The 21,147-nt window shown below is 34.4% G+C and overlaps 1 protein-coding gene across 1 annotated transcript in view; it reads right to left on the minus strand.

Moving 5' to 3' along the window:
• Positions 1–337: 337 nt before the first annotated feature.
• LOC129525023 (solute carrier family 35 member F5-like) overlaps positions 338–21,147 on the minus strand; it is a 67,498-nt gene continuing 46,688 nt past the window's right edge. Inside the window, exons 3-10 of the mRNA XM_063709795.1 lie at positions 21,049–21,136; positions 18,054–18,118; positions 15,869–15,973; positions 11,816–11,975; positions 9,535–9,625; positions 5,574–5,728; positions 4,313–4,410; positions 338–1,755 (exon numbers count right to left, since the gene is read on the minus strand). Of these exons, the coding sequence (XP_063565865.1) occupies positions 4,335–4,410; positions 5,574–5,728; positions 9,535–9,625; positions 11,816–11,975; positions 15,869–15,973; positions 18,054–18,118; positions 21,049–21,136 (740 nt within the window). The 3' untranslated portion in view covers positions 338–1,755; positions 4,313–4,334. The remainder of the gene's footprint in view (positions 1,756–4,312; positions 4,411–5,573; positions 5,729–9,534; positions 9,626–11,815; positions 11,976–15,868; positions 15,974–18,053; positions 18,119–21,048; positions 21,137–21,147) is intronic.

Below are 21,147 nucleotides of genomic sequence, written 5' to 3' on the forward strand. Positions count from 1 at the left end.
CCACTACTTCAACGATTTTACCCTGTAAATTGCTGAAGGTCTTTGTGAACTGTCGAACAGCAAAAACAAAAAGTAGAGGTATCTAGATTATAAACTTCAACCAAAAGTAGTCCTTGAGTAATTAAAATGTTACTTCATTATGTTCTTTTTAAAAGAAAATTCCTCAGAAGTCCACATTCTTTACATGCCTTCACCCTGTTGAGCTAAACAGGTCAAAAGTATAATAAACTCAACATTATTTTTAACTTGCATTATTGGTGGTGCCAAATGAGAAAAGAGCTGTTTTTGCCACTTTGGGCTGGATGATTAAAAAAAAAAAAGAGAGAGAGAGAGCTGCTTGTATTTTAAATTTAATATCATAAACAATTTTTAAAGGTAATATAATATAGAAGTTCTCAGAATGAAACAAAAGGAAGGCTAAACTTCATTTTAGACTCATGGTAACACCAAAGCAATTTTAAGAATGTGAATAGGAAGCTAAACACTGCAAAGAGAATTCTTAAAAATCAGATTAGTTAAGAAATTTTGAAGAGAACTAAACTCTTCACACAGAAAACTTGAAAAGAATATTGATTAATCAAAAGCCTGTGAATCCTGGGACATACATTTACTGATATCTATGGTGAATAGAGTCCAGGAGCAGTTGCATAATAAGTACATGTAAGGCCTAAGTTTAAGAATTGCAATTAGGAGTATTTTACATTTAATTTATAATCTTAGTAGAGGAAAAGTTCTGATGTGATTTTAAAAACAGAATCCCTTCTCGCGTTACTTACTTGGTACTTTAACCATTACAAATTTATTCAGGAAAACTAAAATTATTTAAAGAAGAGACATCTAGTTCTAGAGTAATCTGGCACATTCATATGTGAAAAAAATTAGAAATCACTTGATACATCTACAATACACAAATACACGTATAAACATTGTATTTTAATAATACTCTTTGTCACTTCAATTTAAATCATTCCATTATGAAAATTTCTTAATTGAAGGGAGACTATTTCTTCAAAACTCTAAATTAAACAGAGCTTTATCAATTAAGTTTACAGCAATATAGCCTTTAGAAATACATATTTCTTCATTTTATAATAATACTTCCCCTTTAAAAATTTGCCACGGTTTGTCACAGATTTAAAATACAAGGCACCTAATGCTATAAAAGAATAATACAGTAAATGTAGTGTAAGTGAACCAGATATTTTCTCAAATACTTATTCTTTTTAAAGTCCCATGAAATTTGCACAAACATGCTTGTTGCATAAATTAAACATTTTTTGCGTAGTTAATTTGCAATATTCTACAAAACCCAAAAATATAATCCACACTTATTACAGGTAGCTTATTTTAGCATTTTACCTGTCAGAAATACTGGTCTATGAACACTTAAGTGATTTCTTGAAAACATTTTCATAACATATTCCAGCATTTAACATGTGAAAATAAAGTCCCAGAACATTAGGATTTATTCCTTGATTATTCAAATGATTTCAACAGCTGAATTCCTTGAGATGTGTAAGGCAGGTTGGTCCTTTGGATGGACTGTAGACTGAAACTTCCTATAACTGTAGTGATATGTACACAGCTACATAGCAAAGTGCTTCATTATGAAAATGAAGAAAACCGGTATGAGAAAAATATATTTTAGAGTTTCAAAGAACTGAAACTGTTATTTTTCAGACTAGGCACTGAAACATTTTTTTCTACAAAAACTTGCCAGAGATTGTCTCTTCGCTGTATAGTTCCATTATCAAGCTAAAAACAGAAACCACAGAAATGTGATTAGATTATAATTTCACAGTTTTAGTTTTCTATAGTTTACATTTTAAAAAGCAAATTATCTTAAAATTGAAATACCTATTTTCACTGTATACATACTTAATAACTGGATACTCAAATTTGGAGTACTAAGAACTTATGAATGTGACTTCTATAGCAATGTCAAAAGCTGACATCAACACTAAAGACTGTGTATTAGCAGTTAGTTGTACTCCTCGTATATTCCAACATTACTCCTGCAAAGACAAAGACACCTGCCCAGTCTATTCTACTCTATTGCAATCCATCCTCTCTAGTCTTCACTCTCTTCTTTACACAGCTCTCACTTCTAAAAATACTGAAACCTTGCTGGATATGGGTAGGTTTAAGTGTGAGTATGAGAACAATGCACAGCATAACCAAGAAAAATAATGCATAAATTACAGCATTAAAAAGCTTTCAAGAATACAAAGTCCTCACTTAATGTCATAGGTTCTAGGAAACTGACTTTAGGTCCCCGAATAACATTTTTTCATTCAGTGTTGTTATGTTATAATGTTGATGCAAAAAAAAAAATTTTGCTGTAATTTTGCGTAAAGTCACAGTTTATAAGAACCTACTGATGATGTTAAGTGAGGACTTACTGTAATTGTGTTTACGTTTTTTTAAATTTAAAGATGGCACATAAACATATATTTAGTTCCACTTGTTCTCCAAAACCTCACTAAAAAGGAAACAAAGGGTTAAAAAAAATATATTTTTTAACAGAAATAAGGTCTCACTATGTTGCCCAGGCTAGTCGCAAACTCCTGAGCTCAAGTGATCCTCCCTCCTTGGCCTCCCAAAATGCTAGGATTACAGGCATGAGTTATTATGCCCAGCCTGGAATTTTTTTCTTAAAAGGAATAAACCACATGGACAAAAAGAAAAGTAGAGAGATGAGAAAATAACAGCCAACTCTTGGTTAGCAATGGAAAAACAGGACCAGATATCTCTGTAAGGAGGGGTGAAGAAACAACTAAAAACAAGAAGACTGGTATAATGCCTATAGAAAAAGCAGACAGACACTCAGATGCCCTCTCTTACTTTTCACAGTTGGCCAAGTGCCTTTTCTCTATCCCAGGAGAAGACTTTAAGGTTTACTCTCCAAAAAGGGTAGTAACAGAGAATCTCTGGATAAGGGAAATACCAGGACGAATCCTACATAGCTCAGTTATAAGTAACAATTTTTTAGTGACAACAATATAAACACTGACTACAGATCTATCCAAAATTATGCAATAACTATACAGGGATGATGAGGAGGCCGAACTGATATGGAGACAGGAGGCATATGAGGTGGGAGCAGAGGAGGAGTAAACTTGAAAATAATCTGTCCTCATTGATCTTAGTGGGAAAGTCAGCTGAAGATGCCTAAAACTGAGAACTCATGAAACACAAGTCGTAAGCGTGATACTTAGGGAGACAAGAAGGAAAATACCAAAGGAATCAGCTAAGAGTTTAATTTCCTCAGAGTGGGAAGAAAATGAAAGCAGGATGAGCAGGGCAGGGAAGGGCAGGGGTAACTGCCTTGTACAAAAAGTCTTGGAGAACTAGAGCTCAAACCATGTGCAGGTATAAACTAGATTTAAAAACAGCACACTAAAGAAAAACAGAAAACCAGGACCATTAGCTGTAGGTTAGAAGCAAATTTACCATGAGGATAACGAAACTTAATCTTCAAGCCTAATATAAGTGTTAACAACTGACAGGAGTTGTACAATGTTCTAGATAGGGAGGGAAAACTCAGTAGCAATCAAGAAACATTTCAATATAAATTGTCTAAAGATGTCTTAGAAAAACTAGAAAAATTCTAGTAGTTTATTGTGATCTTTCATTCTAAATAATCACTTTTGTACCTGCAAAATCTGTATGTTACATTTAATTCAAGCTTTCATTCAGCAAAATATTAAATGTCATGTACTCTATCATCGAAGACATATAAAAGACACTATTTCTTAAAATGTAAAAAATGGAAAAATATTCCAGAAGCATTGTTAAATGACAAAGCAATGTCAGAGAATGAGGATAAACACTGTGCCAGTTATGTAAAACACACACATAAAGACTAGTATTTTCCAGCCAGTATATTGTACCCCAGGATATTACATTTTTCTTTTATCATCAGAGAAAAAATATTTTTCTAAAGCATATTATTAAATAAAATGACCCTTAGCATGAATAAAAATGAGTTAAAACTTTCTGATCATTTGAGTCAGGCACTATTATACATACTTTATATTTACCAAGTATTTACTATTTTAACACCCTCATAAGGGAGGTTCTACTGTAATCCCATTTCACAAATAAGAAAGCCGGAGCATCAAGAGATTAAGAACCTTGCATAGGGCCACACAGCTAGTATGTGGAGAAGACTGAACTGGAGTCCAGGCTTTAGCCCCTTTAGCCTCTAAGGCTGTATTGCCTCTCAAACAACTAATTATAGAAAATCAACCCTTTGAATATGACACAGATAAGAACCTTATTCAATACTAAACCCAGCTCACATACAAACCTGGGCTACAGACAACAAACAGCTAACTAGCTCCATCCTCCTGAGAAACACTGTGACTAGAGATGAGACTCTCACACTGTTCGCTGTCTTCTGGAACTCTTAAGAAAAAAAAAAAAAAGCAATAATCAAGGAAAGCTTTAGAGCTGAAAAGGAACCTCAAACCTTATTTATTCCATTGGCTGAAGCTATGTGGACAGGATGCAAGTCAGTGGCAGAACCAACACTAGGATAAAATTTCCCAAGAACTTGTCCCAAGTTAGCGTTTTTTGTTTTTGTTTTTTAAATAAGAGATAGGGTCTCACTTTTTGTTTTTTAAATAAGAGACAGGGTATCACTTTGTCACCCAGGCTAAAGTGTAGTGGTGCTATTATAGTTCACTGCAGCTTTGAATTCCTGGGCTCAAGTGATCCTCCTACCTCAGCCTCCCAAGTAGCTTGGGACTACAGGTATATGCCATCGTGTCTGGGTAATTTTTTTTTTAATTTTCTTAGAGACAGGGTCTTGATATGTTGCCCAGGCTGGTCTTGAGCTCCAGAGTCACTGGAACCAAGTTCTTTTTATAGCAAAATGTAAAAAGATTTCATTCTTAAAAAGAAAGAAATTGGAAAGAAAAACTGAGGCAATACTATTCTATCATGAATTATGTTCAAACCAATAAAAGTTTTCTATATTTAAGTTTGTTACGGCAAAACAGTAAACCTTTTGGTATTACCTGTGAATCATATTTTTTTTTTAAAAAAAAATGTAGTTACTAGGCAGGCAAATCACTTGTGGTCGGGAATTCAAGGCCAGCCTGGCCAACACGGTGAAACCTGCCTCTATTAAAAATACAAAAATTAGCTGGGCATGGTGGTGCACGCCTGTAATCCCAGCTACTCAGGAGGCTGAGGCAGGAGAATCACTTGAACCCAGGAGGCAGAGGTTGCAGTGAGCTGAGATCGTGCCATTGCACTCCAGGCTGGGCTACAGAGCAAGACTCTGTCAAGAAAGAGAAAAAAAGAAGAAAGAGAAGAAAGAGAAGAAAGAAAGAGGGAAAGAAAAGGAAAGAAAAAGAGAGAGAAAGAAAAAGAAAGAAAGAAAGAAGAAAGAAAGAGATTATTACCCAAAAGATCTAAACAAATTATTTTCATCTGCCGTAACATATAAGTTATCATCTTTCAATACTTCCTCACAAAATCTCTAAAAGCTAGGCCAGCATGATGCAATTCTCAGTTATCTAGCAAACACTATTTTTAAAAATGTGTATTGGGACTAAACGTACCTCTGGATTCGATGTTTTCTGCATATAAAAGCAAATATTCTTCTGATTCCCACCATCACAGGATCCCAATTATTATAATGGCATAGGAGAGTTACAATAAAAAATGAAAAAAATACAGGGATAGCTCCTGCAAAAAATAACCAAGAAAACTGCACCTAAAAATAAAAGATAGAGGAAAAAACACACCCACAATTATCATTAAGGCAATTTTCCCCTTCAGTGTAAGTTTTCTATTTGTGAAAACTAGCAGGAATAAGAACAATGGGAAGACAAAATTAAACACTGACAATGTATTAAGTGTATTATTATTAAATAAGAATTCAAGACTTCAACTTACTATTCCATGTACCTAAATTACCAACAACAATAGTTCTTTCTTGGAAAATAGGCTAAAGGAAAGCCAAGAAAGCATACTTTCCATTTATAGGCATTGTACACTTAGAGTAGAGATATACAGTATGAAACTTTGCTCCTGCACACCATGTTGCTCATTTCTTCTTCACTGTTTGCTGCCTAGTCTCAAGTGGGTCTCTCTCCCTCAGTTTCTGAAGTCATCTTCAAAAAATGTATATTTTCGTAAAAAGTTACAGTTGTAGTATGCTGTGTATGCTACAGTCCTTATGACAGTACCAAAAACAAATTAAGTGCAAATTTGACACTCAAAACTCGCTTATCTAGTAATAAATGAAAAAAGCTCAAAATGAAATAATGACCAAATAAAATAAAGAAAAAAAATAGAAATATTTTTACTAAGGAACGTTAGCCAGAGAAGACAAGCAACAAGACAAGCCTCATCAGTGATGTCAACAAGTCTGATCCTCCAATCCATCATTTATCAGGGTTGTCAAGAAAATAAAAAATATCTGTAAGTAGGGTGGAGGTATTAAAATCAAAAAGAAAAAAAATAAGAAAAACAAATATATAAATAAAAAGAAAATAAAAAATAATGAGATGCCATCCAAAACAAAACTCATTCTTCCCTTTCACTAGTTCACTTTTACCATCTAGACTCAGCTAAAGATCAGAAACGATTGTCAAAGAAGCCTACACTGATCAACCACTGAGACTTAAGTGTAACACACAGGAGGTTTGCTTTAAAAATAATGATGAAAATAGTAACTTCTATCTATAAAATAGGGAAGGAAAACTGTGTTTGCCCTCTTTGAGAATTAAAAAAAAAAAAAAAAAAAAAGGGCATGGAATCATAGGTAAGACTCCCTCTGGTGGAAAACATATACTATTCCATTTCATAGCACCATTAGTCAGAGTAAACGAGTTTTGTGAGCATAATGTCTTTTATGAGGGAACTCACAATGCATAACACAAGAATAATAACTGACAATTTTTAACATGCATGCCCTATTTCTATGGTATTCATATACAATGACTGAGTCAGCCTAAGAACACCCCGGAAAGAATAGTCATTAAACTGAAAAGCCTTCATTTAGTTATGAAATTACCAATATATTTTAACATATTCCTGGAATATTTGCCAGAATGACTAATAATCAGGAAAAACCATGCTGCATTTAAATTATCCAAGATCAGAAAAGGTATTAAGAAGTTATAAATAATGCGATTAAAAATGTAGATATAGTTGATAGAATTATTTCATGAATATTCAACTAAAAACCTTATTTCATAACTGAATCTAAGCAAACTTAATAAAGATAGATAAAGCCCTAGAAGACTTTAGAAGGCAAGTTCACTTTCCACAATGTAGCTGTTTATATGTTGTCTCATAATAAAAAACTTCTAATTTGATTTCCAACAAGCTAAGACAAAAGAAATGAAGCCATTTATTACAACAAAGAAAATTACCTATGTAAACAAAAAATTTTTTTCTAATTCCTAAATATATCTGAATATCAAATAGAATATGATCAAGGATGATTTCTGTTATATAAAATGATTATAAATAGATTTCAATAACCAATTTGTTTCAAGCACAATGTTAATAAATGCTAACATTTCAGAAGCTATATATAAATACAGTTAGCTAATTAAACCTAAAAACCCTAGAAAAGTAGATTTCTCTTATCATGTTTGTGTTACAGTTCTGGACACACACTGCTGCTTTTTCCAGATGGAATCTCCCTAACCTCAATCCTGACACCAACACACAGCCTGCTCCTTTAACTGACTGCCCAGTTCTAGATATGAAGACAATCAAGAACACCAAATCTTTTCTTGATTGTCTTCATATCCAGAACTGGGCAATCAGTTAAAGTTTGGTTATGTTTTTATAATTAATTGCATGTGCATACATTTCCCCGTTTTGTCTTTACCGTAAAATACTTTATTAAACAAATTATAACCATTATTGTTTGTAATGATAATTATGAAATGACTAATCATTTAATACAATTAGGTCCCCTGTGACTATTTTCTTAAAAATTCCTGAACATTAAGCTGCAATTTTTTTCAATCTACGAAAGCTTTTGTTTTTAAAATATCAGTACAATAAAGATGATTTACACAGTAGTCTACCAAAATCCTCTAACAAGTAGCACCTTCCCAGTTTCACAACCAGTTTAGTTCATATTCAGGATTATGACCTGAAGATGAAGAAGGGCCTAGATATTACTTAAATCTATAAAAGAATGATGTGTAATAATGTGCAATGTTAGTGTTATATAGAATATCCACATTCTTTGAAAATGCAAGTTATGTAAGATAATTAATTCTCAATTAAGGAAAGAATCTCAGTTCTTTAACCATGACAAATAAGAATTTACTGACCATAAAACAAAGTTAAATATCAGTAAAGAATTATTTTATAAATAAAGAGGATATACAGCACTAAGCATATTTTGCTTTTATCTTTTTTTTTTTTTTTGAGATGGAGTCTTGTTCTGTTGCCCAGGCTGGAGCGCAGTGGCATGATCTTGGCTCACTGTAATCTCCGCCTCCCGGGTTCAAGTGATTCTCCTGCCTCAGCCTCCCAAGTGGCTGGGATTACAGGTGCCTGCCATCACACCCAGCTAATTTTTGTGTTGTTAGTAGAGACGGGGTTTCACCATGCTGGCCAGGCTGGTCTCGAACTCCTAACCTCAAGTGATCTGCCTGCCTCGGCCTCCGAAGTGCTGGGATTACAGGCGTGAGCCACTGTGCCTGGCTAAGACCTAGAGAAAAATAGGTTTAAAATTTTGATTATTGCTTGTACACATTATAAGCCTTTGGGCCTTGAAGTATTTCCCTCTTCAAATTATATTAGACTAAAACACACATACACACACACACACACACACACACACACACACATACACTTCTGTGACTTAGTAGTTGCAGTTAAAAGTTAAATGCCTACATATACTGAACTGTGTGATAAATGGCTATGCTCCATCTTTCAGTGCTGGGCAACAGCATACCTCTGTTCTTCCTGCTACACTCAGGAGCACTGAATAAACTCTTCCCTTCTAGGCTGCTGGCAGCAACATCCCAGATTCTCTTTTCTGTGGTGTTAGCATTGCCAATATTTATCACGAGAATCCCCACATCCATACTAGGCCTTCAGAGAAACGGGATGGGATACCCACTCTGCTGAGTCCAGAGAGAGATGGCTAACTTTTACTGCAAACAGCATGATTCCTGTGCTGCTCATTCAGCACAGTGTGAAGGAGCCTGTGACAGGGTTTATCGCAGAAACTAAAATGCTTGTATGATAAAATGTGACTTACCAAAGAACATCTGGAACAGAATCAGCTCAAAAACTGGAGAACTACATATGAAGATGATGCCCTTAACTTAGAAATTTAGGGAAAAAATGGAAAAGCTAAAAATGGAAATTATCTATTTCTTCGGTACTTTCTATATTTCTATGTAGTAAAGCACCTTGGGAGAGAAAGCATCAAGTATTATTTATGTTTGTATCCTTATAATTTAATCACATCTCAACTTTCATTAGGTTTGTTTTAATAACACACCTAAAATATCTATGAATAATAAATAGCTTCCTTACCTTTTGCACACACATGTCAGCTATTATGGACAGAGGTATTGTAAGGCTTAGTGCAAGTGTGCCTATCAATGATGAGGTAAGAAAGCAGCCCCTGAAAAAAAGAAAATATACATTTCTATATTTAAAAAATTAAACAACCAAAGAAAAACACTGAACAAAGACTTTCTATCCTATAATATAGGCCTGTGAGATCAGGAGCAAAGATAAGAGGCTAGGATGGATTGAAACATAAAATATAATAAAGTTATTAAGATGATTCTCAAAGTTTTTCTTCAAATATTAAAAATACAAATATATAAGTGTAAAAAGCTCAAAATATTTTATGCTATTTTCAAGATCTGTTTGCAGATATTATTCAACTTTGGGTGTATAGCTTATATTTCATTAATTTTTTTAAAAAACTGTTGAACAGTTATTACAGTTTTGTGATGATTTGTAGATAACAAAGAAAACAGCATTATTAACACTGCAGGACAATACTTCACACATAGACCTTAAGGAAGTGATAAGCCAACATGTGATTCTGTCACCAAGCAAAAATATCTCACCTTCATGAACACTAAAATCATGTGTTACTCTTTTGATTTGGCTTGGCATAAAAAAAGAAAGACTTGAATATTCTTAAAAAATATTTTCTTGTTGTTTTCCATTTTTCTAACAATTGTCCTAACCAAAAGCTAAGTAAGCTCTTTATTTTCACCTTGAATTATCAATGTGGGTATGAAATTTTGAAATATCTATCTGCATACAATTTTGTTGAATTGAAAGAAAATATTACACCCAATGGAGACAGATGAGCCATTTATAAAGACTGATAATTTGGGCATATAAGGAGAAAATGAATTATAAGCCAAGATAAAACCATAATGTATATCGTTAGGACTACAGATCCATGGAAGTTATAGGCAAGTAAAATCTAGCTCAGTATATGTCAGAATTAATAATGCTGTCCTGCAATAAAAGGGGCTATCTCTCAATAAAGTGTCACTAGAAGTAATGAACAGAGGCTGAACAACGAGTCCTTATTGATGAGGTAAAGGAAACAAGTACTTGTGGTTCCCACTACTTAGCTGCTCTGTGAAAAGAGCATTCGGGGTCAAATACAGCATATGTTCTTGGATGTTTATCATGCAGAGTACTATAATAAAAAACCTGGGAGGTAGAATTATAAAGCCTGTTTGACTTAATCCAGCTGTTAAGGTGGATCCAATTTAGCTAAAGGCTAAAGCCTTTTGTCATCTGTTAATAGTTAAGGTTAAAAAAATCGAGTATCTAAAATGTACATAACTAAAGATGAAAAAATTAATGAGCAAATGGATTATGATTTTAAAGAATTTTAGATCAGCAAAGGAGTTTAGATAAGAACATAAATTACTACAATACAAAGTAAATCTTTAAGTATTACACAAAAGAGAGTGATATGGGGGTTACCAAGAAAATAGGTATTTCTTAACTGGGCAGGGAGACACAGCACTATAGGCAGAGCATTAAGGAAGACTCCACAAAAAAGTCTATTTCTGTTGCAGTCTTTTGCAAGGGAAAACTAGTTAACAGTTTCAATGGGTATGTAATAAAATTCATTTTATTTGCTTATGTTTTATTCATTCTATTCATTTCAAATTTCTATTAAATAAAAATAGGACTAAGTATAAAGCTCTGTTATTTGAAAGGTCTCTCAAACTCCATACGTGATACTGTCTTCAAACTATTTTAAGTTTATTATCGCATATCAGTATATTGGATATACAGCATATCAAAGTATGTTAACATCTCAAATCAATCACAGTTTAAGGTTTACATATCTGGCTCACCCATATGAAAGGTCCTGAAAATAAATAAAACAAAAACACCTATGAACAAGCAAACAGATATTCCAAAGCCTCTTAAATAAGCACCATCTCCTGGATTCTCAACTAGAACTCATGCACTCATACTTGGCACACATACCTCATATGTTTGGATATCCATTAGATAATGACTACTTTCATTTGCATAATACTCCACTTTCTAAAACATTTTTACAGATTTACACCATTCATATTCATTCTTTCATTCAACAAGTATTTATTGAGCTCCTTCTGTGGACAAGGTACTACTCTAGAATGGGCACACAGAAGTTAAAAAACAAAGTCCCTGCTCTAGTGGAGTTAAACTATTCAGTTGTATGTGTGTTGCAGAATGGGGTGCACAGGAAGGGCCACCAGCAAACAGACAAATATAAAAGCTTAAAATATCCAAAAATTAATCAACTGATAATAATTGGAGAATAAACAGTACATACCACAACCACAGGAACTCTGAGAGTACTGTTCCAATAAGGCCATTAATGATAATGCACATTAATACTACTTTATTGGGAAACTCGAAGTCCTCAAATCCAGTATAATGAAGTAAAAAGAAACCTGACCATAAGAGCAGCAGATTAAACAAACCTACAAAACCTGAACATGTATAAAAGAGACAAGAGTTAAAATTGATTTATTTCTGTTTTCCAAGCTTATTAACTCTAAAATCAAAATTAGATTTTGCACAAAAGCACTCTGGGAGGTTTCCTTAGCTAAAACTTCTGTTGGTTTGTTTTTAAATCAGTCCTGTGAATAGCTCAACACCATTAAAAAAAAAACTGTCTGAAGCAACTGGTGATCACTCAGTTCAACTATCCACATTGTATGGGAGCAACTACTATGGAATAAACCACTTAGGACAACTCAACAAGAAGGGTTGTTAACCTTAGCTACTGATAATATAGTGCCCTAGAACTTAAAAGAAATAACTGGTGTGTATGTGTTTGTGTACTCAGCCTAAATTAATTTTGAGGAATTAGATGGTTTGCTCTCTGATTCAATTATTTATGTCCAAAACACTTGTGCTTTGCGAGCAATAATGGAAGAAGGTTCCAAAGGAGATAAAACTCTTGGTTCCTGCATTCCCAGACCTCTAACTAGTTAGTGAGAAAGTATGTACACACAAAGAGCTATTCAACGTATGAGCAAAGTACCACTGACTAGTTATTAAGGAAAGCCATCCCACATAGTGGTTAAGTGTGTACTCGGCAGTCTGACTGCCTGGGTCCAATCCCAGCTCTATATATCACTCAATAGTAGTGCAAGCCTTATACCTCTTTAAGCCTCAGTTTTCCAATCTATAAGCATAAAATAACATTTAATAATATTTAATTAGGTTTCTGGGAAGATTAGACAAAACACATACAATATAGCATAGTATCTGGCACATGGTAAGCACTTAATAAAAGTTAGCTAATATTATTATAGAAATTAAGTTTATATATGACTATATACAAGTAAAAGTAAAGAATATAAAGAAAAAAGATTACAATTCTATAATAAATTTTGTTGTACTTCCTATACAGTTTATGTCACAAATTTGCTATATGATTTATGTAACTATACAGCTTTCTTAAAAGAAAATTAAATTACAGTAGATATATAATTGATACTTACTATGTCACCTAAATAATAAACCAGTCATTAGGGATGCCTAGTTAAATCTTAACAGGGCAGGAGCACCCACTCTCTGTCTGATGCTAAAGACTCACAGCCACCCCACTTCTGTGAAGGGGGGCAAATAAGTCTGCCTTTCCCAGCAAGTTCCCACCCTCCACTCCACCCCATCTTCTGCAGCTCATGACTAACTGATGGAGGCTTTACGAGGCCAGCCATCACGACTCAAGGCCCAGACATATTAGCTGCTCTCCCTCTGCTCCCCGCCTCAGTACCTGCAATGAATTGGGCCAAACCTCAGTTATACTTGTGCGCCACACGGTTCTTTCCCCTTCTCTATCTTGCTTCCTTCACTGCAAGTTTTTCCTTCAGTGAACTCCCCACAAAAAATCACCCACACAAATTCCCCATCTCATATCCTGTTTTAGGGAGTCCAACTATTATGGTTTGGCTCTGTGTCCCCACCCAAATCTCATCTTGACTTGTAATCCCCACGTGTCAGGGAGGGACCTGGTGAGAAGTGACTGGATCATGGGGGTGGTTTCCCCCATGCTGTTCCCATCATAGTGCGTTCTTACAAGATTTGATGGTTTTAAAGTGTTTGGCAGTTCCCCCTTCTCAAGTTCTCTCTCTCTTGCCAGTGTGTAAAACATGCCTTGCTTCCCCTTCACCTTACGTCACGATTGTAAGTTTCCTGAGGCCTCCCCAGCCATGCAGAACTGTGAGTCAATTAAACCTCTTTTGTTTATAAATTACCCAGTCTCAGGTAGTTCTTCATAGCAGTGTGAAAACAGACTAATACACCAACTTACATCTATTGATTAAAAAAACAACAACAAAAGAACGCATATACAGCAAGGACACATGACCTAAAATGCTTAAATAACATTACAAAGTTGTTTTAATGAAACACCAGAATGTGGCATTACCAAGATCTAAATCTATTTTCTAGTCCCTGAAGTGCTGAGTCTATGAAATCCCACATAAATTAACATCCTTTGACCTAGAGACAAAAGTCCCAATGACCCCACCTATTCCCTCGACTGCCCAGAATCTGGCGCCACATGCCTTTCTGTTCTTCTTCCACAAAGCGAAGTTCCAGCACAATCATTCAGATCTACTCACTGCTCCCTGTTAAGCCTCTGCTCACACTCCCTTGCCTGAAGAGCCCCCAACATCCCAATCCTAACTTCTCCAAATCCTGTCTATTCTAAAGCCCAGGGCAGATCAATATTGCTTTACATATCACATCACATATGAACAGGACCAACACAAGCCACATGTCTATATGCACTCTCCCTAATATGAGTAAATTAAGCAATTTTTCTTGCAAGTTGTCAATGTATAAATTTTTAAAAAGTACCACTGACCCAACCACCTACCTATAACACTAAAAAAAACTAGCATTTTATTCCATTCCAAATAAAATTTTCTATGACTCTCAAATAAAATATCATTAAAATTATCTTTTCTTTTTTAAGAGACAGCATCTTACTCTGTTACCCAGGCTAGAGTGCAGAGACACAATCATAGCTCACTGCAGACTCGAACTCCTGGACTCAAGTGATTCTCCTGCCTCAGCCTCTCATGCAGCTGGGATTACAAACACATGTAACCAAACCTGGCTATTATGCTATATTTCTTGAATTCTATATTTAAAAAGAATTTAAGCAATCATTCAGCCTCATGGCTTTTCAAACATTTTATTTTTGTTAGTCTTTAGGTACAAGTATTTAATCTATTTTTAGTTTTAAAATAGTTTTAAAATAGTCTTTTTAAAAAAAAATTAAATAGAAATGCAGTCTCCCTATGTTGCCCAGGCTGATCTTGAATCCCTGGCTTCAAGCAGTCCTCCTGCCTCAGCCTCTCAAAGTGCTGGGATCACAGGCGTGAGCCACAATGCCCAGCCACAAGAAAAATCTTTACTATAAATTAAATTCTAATGCAAAATGCTCAACAAAGTAGAGCTGTTCCACAGGTGAAGCAGCAAAGGAGTCCAAGAACTAGACCCCTGCATGCAACTGTATTTCCTTCCAACCATCCCAGAAGCCTACCTATTCCCTAAACCACAGTTTCGAGGCCATTCATCTAGTCCAATTTCCTCATATTTCAGATGCCTGTGAGATAAATAAAGTTACAACAGCTGGATTCCAGGTCTCCTGACTCCTTGTAAGCTGCACTTTGAACTCTTATCACGGAGCTTCTTTATCTATTTATATTCAGATATCTTTTGAAAGATTATCTTGTCAATGTGTTCTTCGTCTGCAGTCCTACAGATATCGCAAGTTCTTTCCTGAACTGATGTCAGGCAAAGGAAAATTTATAAACCATATCCAGAAACTATAATTGGGTAATTTGAGAATGAATCTATGTTATAAAAGTGTCTGTGTCTTAAAGATAAAATGCAAATGGAAAGCATTTAAATGGCCCACAATTTTTAATGTACATAAGTACATAGACTGCGACAGCATTAAACATATAATTCGGGGGCAGTCTCCCCAGTCCTTTGCTAACTATTCAAAAATGGCAAAATGTAAAATACAGCAGGTAAACTCTCACATGCTTATAAGAGCATAAATCTGTCCTATCAGTGAGATAAATATCTGACTTGCAGTCTGAAGACATCAATTTGAAAAAAGTGTTAGGAGTTACTTTCTGTCTCACACTGAGGAGATGGGCACTCCCTCATAGGTGCACAACTATGCAGGATAAAGTAAGGAAAACATTGGGACTGGCCTTCATAATCTTTAAATGGTTTTAAAGAATCATACGGAAGAAAAAAAAAGGCTTCCCTATTCCCTCCAAAAAACAAAAGCAAAACCCTGTGTTAATCATTTAGAGTAAATAGCCTCCCAAGTTACATATATTCTTACCAAAGAACATTGGAATATCCAACTTGTCTTCTCTATCTACTTTTCTCTTAATCATAACAATATAGACAGCATAGAGCATGGCTCCAGCAAGAGACCAAATGGAACCTGTAAAAATGGACGTGATTTAAAGCAATCACTCATTAGCTCATTCAATATACGCTTAAAATCCAATAATGTGTCAGATAATATTGCAAGAATATACAAAAGTGAAAAGATATATAATGATATAAATCACCTTTATATTGATATAAAGATATATAATGAAAAGGTATAGCCTACCCCATCCAAGTCTTCTAGGAGTACAGGAAGGAGTTTAATGTGTTAACAAATAAATGCAAAAGCATTCACCTCAATGATCCGACCAAAACCTATACATATTATAATAATACAACTCCAAAGTAACACTTTGTTTTTAATTTAGAAATGCATGTTTCTTATTTTACCCTACATAAACAATCTTGACACCTGGCATTTTCCAACTTAACAAATGTTTTTTTCCATCACTAAGCTGTTGCTTGTATTGTCTTCCTTACCCCCGTATACCATTCTTAATATGTATTGCACTACCATTCCCATCTTAAAGGCTCTGTTAAAGTTCCATTTCTTCCACAAAGCATCCTCTTTCTAATCGGCTGTATTTCTGTCCTGTCTTCTGTTTTAGACAATACTTACTATTGTCAAGTATGGTATTAGTTTAATCCCTAGTAGCTTCATTTTATAAATCTCATATTGTTCCAAATCAAGAACTCCTTGAAAACCGCAAACACATAATTTATACGTTTTAATGTTCCGAAATAGCTAACATAATACAGATCTCACAGTACATGAATAATAAATACTGATTCTCCTTATTAACTCTCAAAAACATTTAAACTTTTCCAAACAGCTAAATAATGTTCTGCCAAGTGGTCATATTCAATACTTTCATCAATTATTCAGAAGACGAATGTTTTATTACTTTTTTTTATTATTTTCAAACTTTTTTTAAAGCTAAGGAAAAGCCTGTCAACAAAATCTTGCATACACATGCACATACCAAATACATACATTGTTTTATATACACAAAGCTGCTCTGGGTGAGAAAGAGGTGAGGAGGTTCAAAGCACAGCTCACTGGGTAGTAGCTAGGAATAATTCAGAAAGCATTGTTCTATTCAATAAACCTCAAATATCTAAAGAAGTATTCAAAGAGAAATAATTAATCTAGGTTTATTTTTTATTATGAGGTCTCACTATGCTGCCCAGGCTGGTATTGAACTCCTGGCCTCAAGCGATCCTCCCACCTTGGCCTCCCAAAGCACTGGGATAACAGGCATGAGTCACCATGCTCAGCCCAGCTAGGTTCTGATTACTTTTGTTTTTGTTAAGTCTAAGCAATGGATCAAAATCTAAGTGTTCACCATAGCAGTAACTATGAATCAAGAATCAAGAGTAAATGACAATATTCGTGGGTGAAGATATGACAGCAACAGGAAATTTGTATAGCCTCAAAGTATCCCCCACAAGATGCTTATTACTTACAGTGGGAAATATTAGTAACTTTACACTGGAGTAGGGTGGTTAATTTTAACCACCTTAAAATTAACATTACCAGCAACAGGACAAATCAATATCATGTGCCTTTTGGTAGAATGTACTGATCAGGAAACAATATCACTTCCATTATATTCTTACCAAAAATGCACAACCTCAATTTAACCAAAGAAAATGTCAGACAAATGCAAATTGAGGAACATTCTACAAACCAACTAGGTGGTACCCTACAAAAGTGTCAAGGTCATAAAAGACAAGAAGACTGAGGAACACTTCTGCATTTAAAGGAAACTAAGGAAACACGACAATTAAATGCAATAAATGATCCTGGACCAGAAAAAGAACATTAGTGGAAAAAATGGCAAAATTTGAAAAGGCTTTATAGATAACAGTATCATAATCAATGTTAATTTCTGATTTTTATAACTGTATAATATTTATGTAAGTTGTTAACATTTGAAAAATCTGGGTGAAGGCTATGAGAATTCACTAAACTATTTACGCATTTTTTTATGTTATTTCCAAAGGAAAAGTTCAAAAAAAAAAAACACCCTGCTAGTGCCTACCCTTCGTACGTTCATCTGTGCACATGAGCACGCACATGTAACTTTCTTGTTTACTCTAACAGAGAGAATCCAGAGTCAAGTACTTACCTATTGTACCTCTTCCAGCAGATTTTTCAGACCCTGACAGGTTTACCAGTACAACACCTCCAATGCTATGAGAATAACAGTCATTAATGATGAGCTAAAGAATTCTGAAAAGGCTAATTATAAAGATAAAAATTATTTATAAGTGATCAAGACTAATCTCAACTTTGGGTAAAACTATCAAATAATTTAGCAATTTCAATAATAATATCTAACAATATCAATATAATATAGTGTTATATTTGTATTAACTCATTTAATCCTCACTAAATGTACAATATTATACCTTATAAGGAAGTCTTATTACTGCCATTCCCATTTTACATGTGAAAGCTAATACATAAAGAGGTAAGGTAACTTGACCAAGATCACATAGCCGAGACTGAAATACAGGCAGTTTTACTCCAGAGTCCAGTGCTTTTATGTGCTATGCTATCCACTGTCTTTCAGTTAAGAATGAATTAACCAACTTGTCATCCCTTTCCAATCTTTCTTTTGGATTATACAAATATATCAAACCCATATAAATCCACCAATGGTACTACTCTTGCTTATTGGTAAAATCTAAATTAACAGTAAAACTATCCTTACGTGCTTAAACAATTTCACTAATCTCATGATTTTAGTGGATAAAAATAAGACTGAATTAAGGATGTAGAGATATCAGAGGTCATTCATAAACTCAACTGTTATTTTCTGGGCATCTAATATGGGCAAAGCACTGGGTTACAGAAGTGAACAATACAGATGTGGTTCCTGTCCTCAGGGAACTCTTTACATTGTCTATTTCTATGAATCTTATAAATTGTAACACTTTTTCAAGTAGATGAGATATTGCTAATTAAAAAAAAAATTAGCCTAATTCTCTCACCCTGATGAGAAAGACCAGTGTGGCAGTGGGAGAGGAAGATGAAAGAAAATATGTATTCCCTTACGGAAAGAAGTCATCAGAACTCAAGTGTAGTCCTTACATTAAATATGCAAACCCTTCAATTAAATCATCACAATTTTCTGTAATAATCACTGTTCATATTCAGATTCAGCTATTATTTATTGAGTATCCACAATATATTAGAAACCAGGGATTTTGTTTCCATTTAAATGATGATGATTATGATAATGGCTAAGTATAGTGAGCACCTCCTGTTGTGTATCAGACATTGTTCCAAGCACTTTAGAACTTCTACTCATTTAATCCTCATAATAATCCTATGAGAGAAATCCTATTATTATCCCCAATATACAGATGAGAAAATTGGCACAGAAATGTAAGGAACTTGTTCAAGATCTCAAAACTAGTAATGATGGAGATGAGATTGGATTCCAAGTTGTTTGGCTTGAGGCCACACTCTTGTCTCTCAATTGATGAAATGAGATTTCTTTGCTTAGATTCCCTTCAAGATTGTTGCTATGTAAAATTCTTTTTATAGCCTCAGAAATTGAATCTCTTAGTAAAATGCCAATTCAAAACAAAATATTAAACAATGTTTAATACATAATTCTTAAGAACATATACTTACTCAAAAAATTTCTAAGTAACACTTTTTTTTAAAGGTACAGATAGTAAATATTTTAGGCTTCTGGGCCACATGGTATTGCAATTCAGCTCTGCCTCTGTAGTGCTAAAATGGCCATAGACAATTTGCAAATAGATGAGAGTGGCTGTGTTCTAATACAATCTGATTTACAAAACCAGCAGCTGACCCAACATAGTTTGCCAACCTCTGTTCGTCTACCTACTTTAATGAGAAGAAGTAATGTACTCTGTCAAAATACTTACAAGTTCAATATTTTATATCCATTTCCTTCTTTATCAAGTCTTTATTAAGATACCACGAAGAAAAGTTATAAATTAGCACATATTTTAAATAAAGTTAAATAAAACCTCATTTACTTCTCCAATACAAACATATTTCCCTAATGCAAAAATTTGCTCGGCTTAAAACATTAGTAAACCATGTAAAAGAATAAATCCCTAGTGGCCATAAAGTCTAAATGATAAATTAGTTGGATCAACCAGCTGCCCATTGGAGCAACCGTGGTTAATTTACCCTTATAACTAAAAAAGAAAAACATTTAATATTAAGAGCTACCAGTCTTCTATGATTGCCCAATACCAGACACTTCATAGCTATTACCACTAAACTTTAAAACAAGGCTGCAAGGTAAAATAGATATCATTTTCTCAACTAGGAAACCCTTTCAGAGTTTAAGGAAACTGCCCCAGGGCAAACAGCAGAGCTCTTATTCAATCTCAGCTTTGATAACCAAGAAACACTACTCTCCATCAAATCATCCTGCTACCTTCTCTGATTTTGTTTCATAAAATAAGTTTTATTAAACCAACACATCTTTTTTCAATACTGTCTACGGGCAAAGCCCTATGCTAGGTCTTTGATGACACAAATATAAAACAAGGCTATGGCCTTCAAGGGTTTACAAACCAGTAGGGAAGACAAGACAAACATACACAAAGTTAAATTAAAATATTTAAGTATAGTTATCAGCAACACTCATATTATGCAGTAGTGCAAAACTGCCAAATGAATTATACAGAAAATAACTGAAACATCACCTGAGGCTTAGACAATTAGAGAAAACTGAATGTTAGCTTTCTAAGAGAAGTAGAAAAAGGAGAAATAAAAATCAAAACAAAGAGGGGAAATTGCCTTAAGAAAAAGAAATAGAAACTTGGGAGATTATGACGATTAAGCTGCCACATTAAGTGTGAACGTCAGTCCAATACTTGATGAGTCTGCAGACACATGAATGGGAACCAAAGCAGCCTTGGGGTTTTCCCTCTGGTTACCCTACCCAGGAAGGTTTAGAAACCTAGTGCAGGATGTGACAGGGCTAAGTAGCATCATGTCCACTTAAAGCCTTCTTTTCTCCACATCTTTCTTTGCTCTTACAATACAAACTACCCTGGTGCCACTATCAGAAATTGTAATATTGTATTTTTAAGCAGAGTAAACTAGCTATCACACTATATGCTTACCTTAAAATTACAGCTAATAGTTTAGAAAGGGTAAATCTATCTCCTCTGTTACTTGGAAATACTGCAGCAAGGATTAAGGTAAAAAGTCCTATGAGGAGA

This window comes from Gorilla gorilla, chromosome 8 (genome assembly GCF_029281585.2).
Source record: "Gorilla gorilla gorilla isolate KB3781 chromosome 8, NHGRI_mGorGor1-v2.1_pri, whole genome shotgun sequence".
NCBI lineage: Eukaryota > Metazoa > Chordata > Mammalia > Primates > Hominidae > Gorilla > Gorilla gorilla.